Source organism: Leopardus geoffroyi, chromosome B3 (assembly GCF_018350155.1).
Source record: "Leopardus geoffroyi isolate Oge1 chromosome B3, O.geoffroyi_Oge1_pat1.0, whole genome shotgun sequence".
NCBI lineage: Eukaryota > Metazoa > Chordata > Mammalia > Carnivora > Felidae > Leopardus > Leopardus geoffroyi.
In genome coordinates this window covers 21,564,742-21,583,012 of record NC_059337.1, presented here as the reverse complement: position 1 = coordinate 21,583,012, position 18,271 = coordinate 21,564,742, and the positions used below count along the sequence as shown (strand labels likewise).

Genomic DNA, 18,271 nt, shown 5'->3' with positions numbered 1-18,271 from the left:
ATGACACAATATGATATGCTATTCTTGAACCAAATATGTTTAGGACAATGGCAATGTCAGTCCCACACGGCTCTTTCCTTTGGGATTACCTCTGGTGCTAATCAACCCACAAACAGACCTGAATCCAGGGTGAAAGGGGGGCTTGCCTACACTCCCTACTGTGTACCTGGGTCTTCTGTTAGATCGTGTGATGGGTTGAATGGTGTCCCCTCCAAAATTCCTATATGGAAGTCCTAACCTCCAGTGTCTCAAAATGTAACCTTATTTGGTGATAGCGCTTACAGAAGTAATCAAGTTAAAATGAGGTCACTGGAGTGGGCCCCAATCCAATATGACCAGAGTCCTTACAAGAAGGGGAAATTTGAACACACACACACACACACACACACACATACACACACACAGAGAGAGAGAGAGAGAGAGAGAGAGAGAGAGAGAGAGAATGCTGTGTGAACATGAGGCACAGACTGGGGTAATGCTCCTACAAGTTAAGGAATAACAAAGATGTCCAGCAAACCACAGAAGCTAGGAGAGGCCCAGAACAGATTCTCCCTCCCAGTCCCCAGGAGAAATTAATCCAGCTGGCACCTTGGTCTCGGACTTCAGCCTCCAGAACTGTTGCAACAACATATTTGTTGTTTAAGCTGCTGAGATTGTGGTGCTTTGTTATGGTTGCCCAGGAAACTGCACAAGATGGGAACAAGGTATACCAGGTGTCGGCCCTGTTGTCTCTGGTGAGGAGAACATGGGGTCTAGTGCCCCTGCTGGCCCTGCCGCCCACCCTGCTGAATCCATGAGCAGTTATGAGTCATGTAAATACCTTCCATCCCATCCACACCTGCATGGGGCCAGGAGCAGCCTCTAGGATGCACTAATTTCTCCTGACATCTGTTGAATGCTTCTTCCTCTCCAAGCCCCTGGATTGCAAGTTGCAGGTACAAGGTCCATCTCCTCTTGGGGGCAGGGAGAGAGGTTAATGCCTGGATCGGTGGATGCCAGGCATGGCCTGGGGAGTGCGTATTACGTGTGGGACTGCGAATGAGGACCACACAGACAACAACTTGGAGCCAGAGCACATGCTGCTGAGCCAGGGCAGCCTTTGAGCCAATGGAGCCTCGGCCCCCACCCCCACCATGGGTGACTACACGACAGAGCAGGCCCAGACTTTGTGCCTGGTGTGTTCGGGCACAGGCCTGCGGGCATGGGGTAATAAAACATCCCTGATTACACTTGGCCGGCTGGAAACAGACTGGGGGCAGGGCCTGCCCTGCGTTTTGAACACCCACTTTCATTTTGTTGCTCTCCTTTGCAAAAGAAGGACCATCAACACCAAACTACACATTCTCTGCTTTCAAAGCTACACGGAGTGGCCTTGTTCCTATTCATTTTCCACGTTCGTGCATCCTAGAGGCCAGCATTTCCATTTTCCTCCTCACATTTTAAAAGCTCAACTACAACATGGAATTGCATGTGTACCATTTTGCCCACAAAGGAGGTGGTCTTCCCAAAGCTGGGGTGACCGGCAGGCAGGCCTCCTCGCCTGCCACTGTGCTGGCCAGCCAGCCTTCACTTGTGACTTCCCAGCCACTAACGCATTCACCTGCTCACTCTTAAGCCAACACTGGTTCTGAGATCCCCTTGACCAGACTACAGCCCCCCGGAGCTGACTACATGGGGCCAGTGCACATCCCTCTAAGAACATGGGGGACAGAGTGTCATGTGGGGAGCATGACAAACCTGGGGTGGGGGGATTGCAGGACACTGTGGAGACAAGGAAACACACACAGGTGGCTAAGGAGTGAGGAAGGATCTCCTTCGGGGTGTTATGGATTGAACTGTGTCCCCTTAAAATTCATATGTTGAAGCCCTAATATCCAGTGTCTCAGAATTCGACTGTATTTGGAGACTAGGCCTTTAAAGAAGGGATTGAGTTAAGATGAGACCCATAAGGTGGGCCCTGATCCAATCTGACAAGTGTCCTTGTAAGAAGAGGAGATTCAAACACACAAAAGACACGGGGGGGCACATGCACAGAAGGACAACCATGTGAGGACACAGCAATGAGAAGGCAACTGTTCACAAGCCAGGGAAAGAGGCCTCAGGAGAAGCCAGCCCCGCCGACCCCCTGATCTGGGATGTCTGGCCTCCTGGACTATGAGAACCACATTTCTGTTGTTTAAGCCCCTTGGTCTGTGGTATCTGTTATGGTAGCCCAAGCTGATGGACACCGGGGGTGATTCTGGAAGGGTCTTGTGCTTCCAGGGAAGGCATGTTTGGGGGCATGTTCTGGTGGAAGGAAAAGGTGTGGGAGTGAAGCTAACCCCCACCTCCATGTCCACATGGACAGATACAACACCCACCCCCTCTTGATGCCGAATGAACCAATGTTCCCTAAGAACTGACCGCCTCTCCTCACTCTGGACTTGGTAACCAGCCTCTGTGCCCTCAGGAGCCAGCAATGCCATCTGAAGCCCCCTCTTGGTCACCCCCTGCTCATGCCACCCTGGACACTCCCTGGAGGTCGCTGGGAAAAAAGACTATTTAAATATTTGCAGGTGTTTGGCATGGTTACAGTTACTTAGTGGATGTCTCCATCTAAACACGACCCGCCAGCACTGCACACTGAAACCCATCTTGCCCTTGCCCTTTGCTTTGAGGGAGCCGTGCCTCTCTGGGGCAATTCCATACACTCTTAGGAATGAGACTCGGTCACATGGGGGCTCTGTCGGTGCACCAGGAGCTTGGCCATCCTCAGACAGCACCCCGAAGGGTGGGTTGGTGGAAGCCCCCCAAAACATCCCGCTTGGGTCTGGGGTAAGATGGCTAGATCAGGATGCTAGCCCCAGAAAATATGCACGTGGCATGCTGTCGACCAAAGCTCGAGAAGGTGGTCCCAGTCTCTGGGCCGTCCCTGGGCTGTCCCTGGGGCTGGGGCCCAGGAGGGACAGTGACCCAGGGCAAGAGATACCAGACATTACCCAGAGCTACCAGACTCTGGAGGAAGCTTGAGGACAGAAGCTTCTTCAAGCTTTACTAAATACAACAGGGTACTTATGTGTTTAGAAAAGAATACTCCTTCACTGTCATATGAACTAGTAAAATCTTTTGAAGAGCAATGTGGAAATATCTATCAAAATGCTAAATGACACGCCCTTTAATCCAGCAACTATAGTGCATATCCTGCAAAAATATCATCATGCATATAATCAAAGAGTTGTACGCTTACATTGATTAACAGTAGAAAGATGTCAGAGATATATGATTAAGTGGGAAAAGCTGGTTTCATCTAGTAGTTCACAATCCTATTTGGGTGAATCTATGAATAAAAACCATGAAGATGCAGAAAACATTCCTTGAAGGATTCACAGAAAACTAGTCAATGCCTGATATATCTCTGGGAAGGGGTCCTTTCTATTTGAAATTCTTTCTTGCTGTTGGATTGTTTTTTATTTTTTTATTTTTATTTTTTTGATGTTTATTTTTGAGAGAGAGAGAGAGACAGAGTCAGAGTGCAAGTGGGTGAGGGGCAAAGAGAGAGGGGGACACAGAATCCAAAGCAGGCTCCAGGCTCTGTGAGCACAGAGCCTGACGTGGGGCTTGAACTCACAAACCTCAAGATCATGACCTGAGCTGAAGTTGGATGCTTAACTGACTGAGCCACCCAGGCACCTCTGTTTGTTTGTGGGTTTTTTTTAATGTTTATTTATTTTTGAGAGAGAGAAAGAGAGCACAAGCTGGGAAGGGACAGAGAGAGAGGGAGAGAGAGAGAATCCCAAGCAGGCTCGGGGCTGTTAGCACAGAACCCAACATGGAGTTCAATCTCACGAGTCGCGAGATCATGACCTGAGCCCAAATCAAGAGTCAGACGCTTAGCCAACCCTGTTGGATTGTTTACTGTGTTCATGAGTCACTTTCATTTTTTAAAAAACTCCACATTTATTGTAAAAATTCAGAAACAGAAAGATACAAAAGAAAAAGTGCCACCAGCAACTCCACCACCCATAGATTACCACTGTCATTTTGGAATTTATCAATTAATTAATTGACAAATTAATATATGTTAATTAACTAATTAACCAGTTTTTAAAAGTTAGAAACCTGAACCTTGACCACTCCCCAGGCCAATAACTCATGTGCAGCCACAGCAGAGTGCTCTTATTCATGACCTCGATCAATGAGCCTGCCCTTCCATTACTGAGGTACAGGGGCCTTGTCTATTTTGAATAGACCTGCTGTCAGGCCTCAGCTTGGCTCTGTACCACCTACCCCACAGGCCCAGGAGTGGACAAGGGGGTCGTTCTGCTCAAGCTTTGCCTCTGCTGCTCCCACAGTACACTCCCACCCACCAGGTCCCTCTGCTTTCTCATCTCATCTTATTCATAAAAGTCAGCACTGCCCACAGTATATTGTCTGTCTTTGGCTCCAGGGACACAGTTACATTCACTTTGCCTTTCTCCATTCCTTTCCCCTTCATGTACCCACCAACACACCCTGTTCTTCACAAATATCACACTCAACAAACTGTCGAAAACATTAGGATAAAGTGGCTGTGTCTTTCTGTAGATAAGTGTCCAAATTTGTCACAACAGAAACAGCCACCTGCCAGCTTCAAAGCCTTGATTGTAGCAGTGATACTTAGGCCTTAAGCTATGGAGTTGCCCACAGTTTACAAGAGACTTCCACACATATTTTTAGGACCTTTTACCCAAACTGGGGGCTACATAGGCTTTTCCAGCTATGGGAAATACACATGCCCAGAGTCCCCCAGCTACCACATGGCAGGGCCTGCATGGGGCCCAGGTCAGCTGGCACAGAGCAGGCAGGCTCCTAGAGTAGGGGCACCTGTCTCTTGTCCTGTGACAGGGGCAGGTGGGAGGCCAGATGGGCCAGTGGGATGACAATAGTCCCTCCTGCCCCCTCAGGCCACTCTCCTGATACAGGTGATGATCCCCAGCTTCCATTTAGGGGCTCAGCTCTGACCTGGTCCCACACGCTTGCCTCTAATCCTGATTTAGGACGCTCCGAAATGCAGGACGCTTAAGCCTGGGGAATGGGGCAGAAGTAATAACATTTGGGCTTAGTGTGAAGTTAAGTCTTTCCACTCTTTGGGGTCTGGAGATCCTCAGTGAATGCAGGTTTCTAATGGCACATTTAATGGCATGATCCCTTGTGCTGTCTGTACTTGCACTATGTTCCCAGACCATGCACTTTCACATGCAGCCTGCTCTTGGCCCCAGGAAGAACCTTCCTGCCAAATTCTCCCAGCCTCGATCTTTCTCTGGGTGATTCTGCAATGACACCTTTTCCTCATCGGTCCCAAGCCAGCAAAGACTTTCTGCAACCTGAAAAACCAATGTGCATGCTTTTAAGGAGCAAACTAAAAACCTGTGGAAGGAGGGAGGAAGAAGGAAAGGCAGAGAAGCCTAGAAAACAATACAGGGAGAGACAGAGAGAGAGGGATTTAGGCACACGCATCAGCTGGCAAAAATGAGGTCATTAGTGAAAATGAGGGGCTCATGCTCACACCAGACACCCAGGCATGATGAACAGGTGATATGTGGCAGACATTACCAATCAATTTCACAGTTCCTTACCCCAGTCCCTGGTTTCAGGTGTCTTTCCAACATAGAGAACAGGTGCTCATGACCATCTATTTGGCAGAGAACTCCATCAGAGCAGTGATTTTATTCCGCCTGGTAACCCTTTATGTCTACCTCCCTGCTGGCAAAAGGCAAGCCCCTTGAGGGCAGGGATCATGTCTTTAGGAATGAAATTGAGCTAGCCATTTCTAAAATTGGAAGACATCGATCCTGAAGGCTCTTTCTTTATGAACCAACTCCTCCTGCCCCCATTCCAACCCAGGTTTAGAAGCTCAACCCACAGATTCCTGGAGCCGAAAGGTGAGAACTGGGGCCGAGAGTGAACAGGGGGGCAGGCAGAGGCAGCCCCTTACAGGCCTGTGAGGATTTGGATCAGTCCTAAGCCCTAAGGGGCTTTAAGCAGAAATAGTACATCACCAGATCTGCGATTTTTAAAAAATTACTCTTTTTTGCATAGGTGTAGATAGAAGTGGGGCCAGGAGTGTTCTGAGAGACCCCACAGGAGCTGTTCACCCAGTTATTCCAGTGAGACTTCATGGAGTTTGGACCTGGTGTGGGGTGGAGGTGAGTGGAAGGCCATGTGAGTCCAGGACACCATAGATCCCAGGACTCTGGCTTTGTATCTTGCTGATGAGGTACCATTGCAGAGACTGGGAACCTGGAGGAAGAGAGAGACCTGAGAGCCATGGGAGAAATGCTGGGCTGAGGTGCATGTCCTGGAGCTATGCTGATGGGGAGTCATCCAGGAAGCTGGACACAGGTGCAGAGACCAGAGGAGTGGTCTGCGCCTGAGGGTGCCCTTTGGGGATTATCAGACACGTAAGGGAGCCGAGGGCCAGGATGAGCCTTCCTAGGGTGGGAGTGAGACTGGAGGAGGGCTCAGCACAGCTCTGAGGAATGTAACGACTTGGTTGCAAGAGCCTAGACCACCAGGGCATTGAGGATTTGCTTAAAGACGAGCACGAAGTAGGACAGTGTGGTGACGCAGCATCCAATCCTTCCATGAGGACTGAAACCGCCATTACGTTTAGCAGCACGGAGGCCTAGATGCTCTCCCCCAGTCAGCTCCACCTTCGGCTTTTCCACCTCACTGGCCGCAGCTCTATTCTTCCAGTGGCCCTGGCCCAAAGCCTTGCACAGCCCTGACTTCTCTCTCCTTTCCCCACGTCCAGACATTCAGCATATCCTGTTGGTTTTACCTTCATGGTCTCTTCATGGTCGGCACATCCACCTCTCTGCTGCTGCCCCCCTGTTCCGAGTTGCTATGGTCCCTCTGGCTGGGCTCCTGCTTCTGCCCCAGCACCCCAGGCTAGTGCACCCCAAGGGCCACAGTGGTCCTTCAAAACTGCATATCAGATCATGCGCTGTATAAAATCTTAGATTCTCAGAATGGCTTCCAAGGCCTGCTCCCACCTCCCCCCATCTCCTGACTCATGTGTGACCTTCCTTCCAGCCACCTGTGCCGTCCTGCTTTTCCTCAAACATTCAGGCACACTCCCACATCAAGGCCCACAAGGCCCACATCAAGACCTGGCCCATGCCTCTGCCTGGAGCCTCCTCTCAAATTCCTACATGCTTATTCCTTCACCTCCTCCAGGTCTCTGTTCAAATCTCATCTTCTCAGAGATCTTTCCTATTCAAAAGTGTAGTCCTCCACCCCACCCCACCACCTCTCCCTGCTTTATTTTGCTCCCTGACATTTGAGGTGTCTGCCTCCCCTACCTTAAGGACAGCTCCAGGAAGGAAAGGACTCTCCCCTGCTTATTCACTGCTGTGTCCCCAGCATCTGATGTACACAACACATAGCCCACACAAGAGGCTCATAAAACAGCAGTTGAGTGATAGAAAGGGGGGCCTAAGAGGGGGAGGGTGGGAGCAGAGGGCTGGTCTGGCTGTGCAAGGAGCAAGGGATATGTCCCCAAGCTCCCCAAGCCATACCTCAAGAGGTGGAGGTGGTGCCTCTGGGGTCAACCGGCCTCGTGGGGGCAAGAAGCCAGAAGGCTGTGAGGACTCCAGTTGCTTGTCTTTTATTTTATCGATTGGGAGCCTGTGTGTCCTTAAAACAATTCCCACGTGACCTTAGGAATGCATCACTCTCCTCTCCGAGACGCCATCTTTGGATGCAAGGGGCCAGACCACCCAGGGGTGCAGGTTGCTGGTGACGCATGCCCAACGAAGGAGAGGGGTGGGTTGGTGACAACAATGACATGCTTAGGGCCAGGCTCAGCATAGACTTGTGGGAACGAGACCACAGCAGCACAGAGCAGCTCTTCAGGGAGCTCCCGTCCTGTGCCCACAACAGAGCAGGATGCGGAGACCTATGACCCCGCCTCCCTTAAGGAACCAAATCTTTCTGTAGTGGGGGAGAGGTAGACATTCCTGAAATAGAAATGACAGTGCTGTACACGCAGAACAATCAGAGAATGCCAGCACAGAATGGACAGGATGCACATGAAAAGCAAATTCACAGGGGAGAAAGCATACACCGATGGCCTGGAGGAAGGAGCCATGTGACCCAAGGGGCTGAGGCTTTGGTTCCAATTTTGCTCCCAGACTCAGGCAAGTGCCAAGTGGACACACGGTCTCTGAGAGTCTAGATCCTGTTCTCCCGGGGGGCTCAGACACCAGCTGTGAGGCTCTCTGCTCTCGAGAGGTATCTTTTTGGACACCCAAATCCTTCCCATTTGACCACCCTTTACAGCCGCCACTTTCTCAAAGGAGATTTACTTTCAATCGCCATTTGCTAAATCTGCCCCCTGTAAACCTGTGGGGGATGGAGGGATTAAGCCTGATTACAGATGTTATAGAAGGGCCTGTGAGTGCCCAGTGGTGTGAGTAGAGCAAGGAGAGGAGGCTGGAACCAGCAAGTGCTCCTCCTCGTCTGGCCCAGCCAACAGCCGGCCGTGCCCCAGACTCAGATCCCCTTGCCGGGGCCCGTGGGGCTGCCGCTGTGGGGGCTTTGCCTCTGCCCATTCAGGGACACAGGAGGCAGGCTCATGGGCTCCCTGAGGAAGATGAGCAGCTCCTTCAAGAGGGGCTCCCTCAAGAGCTCCACATCGGGGTCACAGAAGGTGAGTGAGTTTTGCCTGGCAGCTTGCGGGCAGATGGACAGAAGGACAGAGGGACACTGGTCTCCAGCTCTACCGACTGGAAGGCTGGACAGTGGGCTCCTATTCTCTGCAGACTGTGGCAGGGATGGGGTGTTAGGTGTTCGGAACTCCTGTATCAGGACTGCTTCTGGGGAGGTGACTTTCCTTTCCTGCTAATGTACTCGATGTCTGTCCCCTCCTGGCTGTTCCCTCCCATGGATGTAGCCAGAGGCACACATGAGGCCTGTGGGGGTGTGAGCTGTGCCCCAGCAGCTGTGCAGTTTCAAAATCACTTCCCCCACGATGATGCCACCCACTTTTAGCTCTCTGCATCTGGACTCTAAGCTCATCTCTTGTTCTTCATCATGTTTGTGGGAGCACCGGTGGCCTGTGGGGGACCCTGAGTAGGGATCAGAAGCACCTCGGAAGACCTAGGGAGCACCAGGTGGTTCCCAAGACTCTTGGCAGACTTCGAGGAAGGTGTTGTGAGGCCTGACCCCACCCTAACCCCTTCTCCCCACTCCTGTTGATGGCCCCCTTCGAAGCCTTGCAAAGTATGTGCTGATTTGAACATGTGTTTTTTCCAGATGGGTAGAATGGTGGCTCTGAACACCCAGGACTGCCTTAGTTGACCCTCTGAGCACAGGTATCTTGGACAGGTCACAACCTCACCCCTCTGCCCTGACTGCCACTCAGAGGGCTGGGGAAGGCCAGCCAGGAGCCTAGCCTGGGCCACACTGGAGTCCTCTGGACAGCCCCTTGCTGAGCTCACAGGAGTCAGAGGAGACCTCTGCTTTTCCCGGGTTTGTCCACTGGGCACAGGCTGGAGGAGAAGCAGGAGCAGGCCCTGAGTGGGAAGAGAGGACGAATTTCTCCCTCAAGCACTCACTGAGCACCTGCTAAGTGCCAGGCAGTGCTCCAGGAGCTGGGGATGGAGGCAGGTGAACGCCCCCAGAAAGATCATTGACCTGGGCTAGAAACAGAGGGGATACCATGCGGCAACTGCTTGCCACCTGCCGGCACACAGCTCACCAGGCTTGGTCTCCCCGTCTATAAACTGTGGCGGGGGTTGGGGTGGAGCTGTTGGGCCACATACTCTGCAAGTCTCCTGACATCCCAGAGCCTGAAAATGCAAATGGAAAAAATAAAAGTCTTTCTTTTTTAATAAAGAGTTAAAACTCATCTCTGTTTCAAGAGGAAAGACTCACCCTTTGGGGGCTCAGTAGGGTATCTATCTATTTGCTCATCTATGTGCACATGTGAGAGTCAGCATTGTTTTAAGAGAAAGGACACACTCCAGTCTTGTGTAAATTAACATTTGCAAATCCTCTGCAGCTCTTGGCAGGAACCAGAGACTCAAATGCAGCCTGGGGCCACAGGGCTCCACGTGACCCCTCCTCCCCAAACAAAGCCAGCCCACACAGTTCTTGCTGCTAAACTCTGAAAACGAACAGGCTTTTGTTGTTCTTGAACTTAAAGTCTCCTATTGACCCGTGCCTGGTATCCTGCCTTATATGTAGGGGTGGGGGAGCAGAGTTTGCAATTGGCAGGGTCTGGGAGCAGAGAATTCACCCAGAGAGGAGGGCAGAAGCACTTAAACTTTGGGCAAGACTGAAAAATAGCACCCCAGGGACACCTGGATGGCTCAGTCAGTTGAGCCTCCTCCTCTTGATTTAGGCTCAGGTCATGATTCTAGGGTCGTGGGATGGAGCCCTGAGTTGGTCTCCGCACTGAGCATGGAACCTGCTTAAGATTCTCTCTCTTTCTTCCTCTGCCTCACCTGGACCCACTCCCAGTCTCCCTCCCCCGCCCCCCCCCCCCAAAGAAAAACAGCACCTTATTTATACACACACTCACAACTATTCCTTCAGGACTGCTTGCTGTAAATGACTTTGAGTCTAAAAACAAGGATGATGCCTGACCCACTGACCATGCCAAATTCCTACAAAAGCTTCACATAGTTAAAACTCTTAATGACATAGTTTGCCCTGAGGTCTATTTATAATAGCCCTCAAGCTAAGAAGTAAACTGCTAATGCAAGAAGGAAAGACAATAACCATGGCTTTTAAGGAAGTTATGCCTTAAGGAGATGCTAGGAAGTGTCCACAAAATCACAGGGGCAGAAAGCAGACTGTTTTCATTCTGTTTTCTCACATACTTGACTCTCCTTTGACACCACTGACTTGGTGCCAGTTCCCTGTTTCCTAACCAAAAGCCACATCTCTCTGCCTAGTGCTTGCTGAAACACACCAGCTGCCCCCGTGGGGAAAAAAAAAACAACACAAGCTACCTTTTATATAAGCCTTCCAAGGGTCATCTTCTCTGGACCTTTAGTTGTCAAAGGTAGATTTGGCCCTTCTCCACCATTGGTTGGCTCTTTCCACCTCCAACGGTCTTCCTTTGGTCTTAGACGGAAATGCCCAGCATGGAGTCCTGAACCAATGAAGCCAGTGGACTTTGAGTATTGTCCTCAGCCTGCTGGCAAAAATAGTCCCTTTCAGGAAAAGCCTCAAGTATCCTCGCAGGAGGTGGAAAATGTGATTGTGATTCTTTGTATAGCACTTTCATCCCTGTCGACATCTTATTTTGCTATAAGATACAGATAAAGTTTGGAGTCTGTGATCAAGTTCCTAAGCAAAATGAAATTATAGTACAGCCCAGCAATTATACCCTAAAGTCTACCTTGAAAAATTCTCGTGCATGTACACAATGAAATGTACACAAATGCTCATGTCAACATTGTGTGTGATAGAAAACCAGAAAGAATCAAATAGTTCATGTATGAAGATATAGACAAGCTTTTGTTTATTCAAGCAATGGAATACAACACAGCACTAAACCATGAATGAACCAAGCCATTTGTATCAACATGGATGCCTTGTTGAAGAAAAACACAAGCCCACAAAATGCACTATTTATAGAAAATTTAAAACACACAAGAAAATCCAACATAAATGCATATATATTCCTTCAGAGTGGAGGTATTTAACCATATGTGCAATATGTTTGCACTCTCTCTTGCTCTCTTTGTCTCCCTCCCTCACTGCCTTCCTTCTTTCCTTTCAAAGAGAAAAAATATGAAGCACATATGGAAAGTTATAACATCTGTAACAACAGAATTGTGGGTCTTCACTTCCCCATCATATAGTCTTGTTTCTGATTGTGAAATCAAGAGAATGTTTTCATAACTTAAAAATGTTTTAATACTCTTAAAGTAAGCCACTGGGAGAGTGAGGGCAAACCCAAGTGTCCTGATGTGGGGGCTGCCTCAGCTGCTCCTACAGAGGGTGAATTCTTACTAAGCTAAAAGCATATTATAAAGTCATGCAGGGGCACCTGAGTGGCTCAGTCAGTTAAGCTTCTGACTCTTGACCTCAGCTCAGATCATGATCTCATGGTTCATGAGTTCAAGCCCCATGTTGGGCTCTGTGCTGACAGTGTGGAGGCTGCTTGGGATACTCTCTCCCTCCCCCTCTCTCAAAATAAATAAATAAACAGAAAAAAATCAAAGTCATGCAGAGAAACACCTTGGTGAGCTCACCTTGGGTTATCTGAGTTTCCATCTCTCAGTTCATCTGCTTGCCCTAGACCTGTAGATGGGGGTCAGTCCACCAAGCTCACCCTCTGCAGCCCTGCTGCCCTTCAGAGCAGGGGCCTACCTCAGGGGTCGGGGCTGGGGGGAGGGGAGGGCATCTCACTTCAGTAACCTTCCTCATTAGGACCAGATCCAGCTCTCCATGAGGCAGAGGTAGTGTCATCCTCACTTCTCAGAGGGTGTTGCCCGCAGCCAGGGCAGTTCTGTGTTACTCATGTAGCCTGTATATGGAAGCCACTGGAATGCGGGATTCCACCTGTAAACCCAAGACAGTCTTCATTCCGAAGAAGGAGTGGAACCAGGCAGCCTCATCATTTGCCTGTTCTTTAGGAAATGTCCCAAAGGTAACAGATCCCACTACATCCTCACCTGTCTGGCTTTGCTGTCACACATGAAATAGTCTCAGCTCTGCTTGTGGTGCCAAGCCAGTTGTCTTGTTAAACTGTTAGTCGATCAAAGACCAATACTTTTCTTTTCTTTTTATTTTTTTTTAATGTTTATTTATTTTTTGAGAAAGAGAGAGACAGAGCGCAAGTGGGGGAGGGCAGAGAGAGAGGGAGACACAGAAATTGAAGCAGGCTCCAGGCTCTGAGCTGTCATTACAGAGCCCGACATGGGGCTCAGACTCATGAACCACGGGATCATAACCTGAGCCAAGGTCAGACGCTTAACCAACTGGGCCACCCAAGAGCCCCAAAGACCAATACTTTTCATGGAATGCAATAAAAAGGATTTTTATTGCAAGAAATTTTCAAACATGAAATTTTCAAAAGACCTGCAAAATCCAAGCTCTAGTCTTGTCTTTTTATTTATTAAATTCAACAGATATCCCTTGATGCCTTCAAATTACTACAGTCGTGTCTGAACATGTGCCTGTGCTTTCTGCACTCTCTGGTTACAGACCTAGAGACCTGCAGCCTCTGTACTCAGAACACGCTTTGAGTACAGGAGTGTAGGAGATCCTGAATGTCCCATTTAACCCTCCTCCCAACCCCATAGGACAGGGGCTCTGGTCCACTTACAAGCTGAGGAAGATTCTCGGGGGGAAAGGCTTGCCTGAAGAGCCCCAGTCTGGGCTCCACTTTCCCCAAGGTGCTGTAGTTGGCCTCTTGGAAAGGAGCCTCTTCCAGAGAAGCTGCAGAGAACTCTGTACCAAGTCCTGGGAGAGTTCCTGCAGCCAGGTGGGGCCTGCCCACCAACTGTGTGAATACAGGGCTCTAGGGGGCACCCAGGCCCAGGAACTGGCCACAGATTCCATACTCATATCTTAGAAGAGTTCTCTAGGCAACTACCCTTGAGTGATGTAGTCAAGGAACCTTGAGTTGAGTTGGGGGTGTGCCACAGTGGGTCCCCAGCTTAAGGACAGTCCACTGGCCAGCAAATACTCCTTTCACCCACATGACAACTGGTCTTCCTTGGGCCTGTGCATCTAGCCCCATTCTGGGGCTCAGTGTGCCTTCCTCACCTATGAATAGGCACCAGCATCTCATTCTTCCTGGGTTCCTTGCTGTGTCCAAATCCACCACTTTTAGCCCACTGACAGAAAGTGTATTTGCCTGGTTCCTTTGCTCTGAGGAGTAAAGGCCTCAGACTAGGCCAGCAGGTGGAAATGAGGACAGGAAATGGGTCAGTGTTATTTGCCCAAAGACCCTGCCCCTTGAAGCACTAGGGAAGAGGGCAAGGGAAAAACAGCAAGGAAGGTGTGAGGTCAGATGTGAGGGGCTGCCTGTGGGGTCTGTATGAGGAAGTTGGATGTGGGAAAGGGCAGCCAACTGGGAAGAGTGAGCAGGTTGAAGGAGCTTGCCAGCAGTAGGGGCCCACAGGCTGATGGTTGGGTCTGGCCAGAGCTGAGGCACCACTGGGATGGTCTGTGCTGGTTGCTGGCCCAGGCAAAGAGCTGGCTGGAGCTCCCATGCCTCTGAAATGCCAACACAGCCTGCAGATCTTCCTTAGGGTAAATGTTCAGGAGAAGGGCTGTATTAAGGAGCTGCATGACCTTGGACAGGCCATCCACCAGGCTGAAGGATGCAAGGGGAAACTCTTAGAAAGAGACCATGCTGGACAGAAAGCAGCCCTGTGAATTCTGGGGAGGACTCTGGCCAAGAGAGTTGTGAAACATTTGGTTGCTTTGTTCAGTCAGCCTGAGAGTGAGGGAGAGGGGTCATAGGCTTGAGTAGAAATCTCTAACTAGTTGGGTGGGAGTAGCTGTAAACAACTGAGATATCCTCCTGCTTCTGGACCTCCAAAACCTGACCCCAAGTGCATCCTGGAAACACCAGCATCACCCTCCTCCCCACCCCAGGCATGCTGAGTCTCAAACCAGGGGGACCACAGAGTCCTCTTTCAGAGATTCACAACAGACATCGGCCTATTAAAGAATCTGATAAGTCCTTCAGGAAAGAAACCTCCATTTAACCCAGAGTTCCCTACAGAAACCCTTTCCAGGTAAAAATGGGTCACCATTTCTGGAGCCCAGGCCTGAAATGCCACATTAGGCAACAGGAAAATCAGTGTTGTGAGCTAGCGCCTAGGGATGACACGGAAAATCTACCTCATTCCTGACTTTCTGTATAACCTTCAGCCACCCAGGCCCTGGCGATGCTGCCATCATGGAATATTGAAATGTTTATTAAAGAAAGAAGGAAATGTAAAGATTTTGCTGCTTAAAGTCACTATAGTATCATTGACATCCACCAACAGAATATTTTCAAGTTTCAGAATTTGATGAACTTGACAGAACCTTGTCAGGAGGGAAGAGAGATTTTAAAGATGCACATGACCAGGGGCACGTGGGTGGCTCAGTCGGTTGAGCAACTGACTTCGGCTCAGGTCATGATCTCACAGTTTGTGAGTTCAAGCCCTGCGTCAGGCTCTGTGCTGACAGCTCAGAGCCTGGAGCCTGCTTTGGATTCTGTGTCTCCCTCTCTCTCTGCTCCACCCCTGCTCACACTCTGTCTCTCTCTCTCTCAAAAATAAACATTAAATTTTGTTTTTAAAAATACACATGACCAGCCATAGTGGCCAGTGGACCCAGAGGGCTCCTTGCAGCTCCCAATTTATTCTTAAAGGCTCACCAGTATGGTGTTTGGTTCTTATGTATGCATGCATGCTACAGTACACAGAACCAGGGAGTGATTGCTGAAATGCTTACAAGAATGTGGAATACCTCTCCACTTAATCTGAGCTGAGATGCTATTTTCTTGGGAATATACATGATATAGCTTGGGAATATAGCTAGACGTGGCTCTTTGGAGACCAAGATATACTTTCATGGTTGGTAGAGATTTCTAAAAGCCACCTTCTCGCCCCACCCGTCTCCACCCTAAAATGAGCAGGGACCTCTGTGTCCCTCTGTCCATTTATGCACTTTCCAATGCAGCCCAGAGGTCCTTGAGGGGTACAGTTGCACCCCAGGCAGCCAGCAACCTGGAAGCTTTTGTGTCCCCCAAGGTGGACCAGAGCCCGTGGGGGGAGGGTCTTTCCTCTAGCCTCTCTCTGGCCCCTCCCTTTGCTCTCCTCTTCCCTCTTCTTGCTCCTTTCAGGAGCAAACATAGCAAATTTGGGGATTTGCTTCCTGCCTGGTTTCTCCAGCTCTCACCCAGGTGCTGGCCCCATCCTACTTCTATGGTAATTCCCTCCCAGAACTTTGATGTTGGCCTAACTCAGTGCTTTCCCAGCATCCCCAAATACATACCATTTTCACATAAAGGGTCTATATCTCAGCCCCCGGGAGTTGCCCTCCCACTCAGGGGATAAGTGTGATAGGGGGACTTGTGTCATTTCTAGGTGTGGTATGTAGGGTGCCTGCAGGTTGTCCCCAGGGCTGCAAGGAGGGAAAGCCAGAGACCTTGGGGTGCTTGTCCTGGGTGCCCAGCTCAGAAAGCTTCGGGTATCATCAGGCTACCCAGCTATTTTATAGCTGAGGACCGAGACCACGCCGGGGCAGTGTGTGCATACTGATGACCCATACAGCCACCTCCCTGCTCCTCAGAGGTTTCTGGGGAGGATTATTACCTTTGCTCCTAGGGGTGACATGATTAGCATCCTGTAGCAGCATCAAGCTGGGGAGGACTCTCCTCCCCTGGGCTGGATGACAGATGATGGCTTCTGAAATTTACGCAAGGACAGCACTCACTAGCTGCTCTTTTGTCTTTTTCTTCTCTTGTGGGGGGCCTAGGAGCCTTCTATGAGAATTTACTTACCCCTCCTTCACAGAAAAAAACCCAACCCTCCATGGCAAAGGCCCAGAAGCACCTAAAAGCCTCCTTCTCACAGAAATCCACACCCTTACGGCTGAGTTTGTTTCTTGCAGGATTTGGATTTCTATCATGGAGAAAGAAGAGCCTTCTCTCCTACACCACACAGGGTGCAGCCCAGTCAGAGAGGCCTCGCCCAGGTCCACAGCTGCTGGCTACAGCTGGAGGGTTAGCCTAGGACCCCTTGCTCACTAGGGCTTATTAACAGGGTTTCATTCTTTTTTTTTTTTTTATTTTTTTTAACGTTTATTTATTTTTGAGACAGAGAGAGACAGAGCATGAACGGGGGAGGGGCAGAGAGAGAGGGAGACACAGAATCGGAAGCAGGCTCCAGGCTCTGAGCCATCAGCCCAGAGCTCGACGCGGGGCTCGAACTCACGGACCGTGAGATCATGACCTGAGCTGAAGTCGGAGGCTTAACCGACTGAGCCACCCAGGCGCCCCTAACAGGGTTTCATTCTTTAACCTGCATTTTGCAAGATCCAGAGGCCAGGGCCCCGCTGTCCTTGCAAGTACTGTCAGACCCATTTCATTTGACAATCTTTACATGGAAAGTATCTTGTGGCTTTATACTTTGTTAGACCCTTGGCTTGACCTGGGCTGTCCCCCTTCCACCCGAGGACATGCTGTAAAGCTCTTGGGGAAAAGACAACACAATATACAGCCTTAGTGATGTCTGACCCTCCTCTCGTTTCTGGCCACTGCTGATATTTCGTTCATGTGTCCTAGCCAGTCTGCCAGCACCCTAGCCCAGAGCAAGCCTCCAGCACCCAGCAGACCAGACACCATAAACCTAGGCCATTAACCAAGCCCTGTATCCCTAGAAGGCAGTTCAGCAGTCAGTCACCTCCTGGGATCTCGGCCCCTCTCCCCTGCCCCTTTTCAAAGAAGCTCCCTCCCCAGGAGTATTTCAGCGTCTAAGGAAAGTTATCCCTGTTTTCTATATCAGTCCCTTGGTGTCCTCAGAGCGTGAATGCAGGTAAGTATCTAGCGAAGGTCTGTGTGACACTGGGCAGCATCAGACAGTCTGATGGTGGACTACATGCCACCATGCGTGGGCCTCGCTGGCACCCTTGATTCTCAGCACACCAGCAGCTAATCTGAGAGCAGATTAGAAAAAAGTCGAGAAGGAATCTTCAATCCAAATCCCGGCTCAGCTGTGTGGCCACAGGGAAGCCATTCAACCTCTCTTGGCCTCAGTTTCCTCATCAGTAAAATGAGTTGGCTTTGCATGTGCCTTACTTTCTATATACTTTATGCCATAAAAATAAAAACCTTGTAATAGGTCACAGTTTTAGTTTTTAGAACACTGACTAAAAGGCAAACAAAATCCTGTCATCGGCTAGTAAGTTGTTGGCGGGAAATGCGGCATGGCTCTGTGTTGTTTTTCTCTACGAACTCACCGTGGTGTTTTAGTAAAAACAAATGCATACCATCATTCACCTGACAAGCACATTGAGTGCTGCTGTGTACTGGGCAGTGTTCTTGGAGCTGGGGATCTGGGTGATAACAAATCAGAAAACAACACTGTCCTCACAGGTTGACATCACAGCAGAGTCAATCAGACAGTGGGCCACTGCTAAGGAGAATAACAGAGCAGCAGAGGGGCCAAAACATCAAGGAGGGGGTTGTGATTGGACTTTGGTCCCAGGGAAGGAGGCATTGACAAAGACCTGAAGGAGGAGGGGTAGGGAGCCACCCAGGTGCCTGTGGATGAACATGGAGGCTGAG

General features: G+C 49.9%; 1 protein-coding gene across 2 annotated transcripts in view; it reads left to right on the top strand.

Moving 5' to 3' along the window:
• Positions 1-8,425: 8,425 nt before the first annotated feature.
• Positions 8,426-18,271, top strand: part of TRPM1 (transient receptor potential cation channel subfamily M member 1) — a 137,940-nt gene continuing 128,094 nt past the window's right edge. For both annotated transcript variants that reach the window (XM_045448883.1, XM_045448882.1), the window contains exon 1: positions 8,426-8,671. In XM_045448883.1, coding sequence (XP_045304839.1) covers positions 8,597-8,671 — 75 coding nt within the window. In that variant the 5' untranslated portion in view covers positions 8,426-8,596. The remainder of the gene's footprint in view (positions 8,672-18,271) is intronic.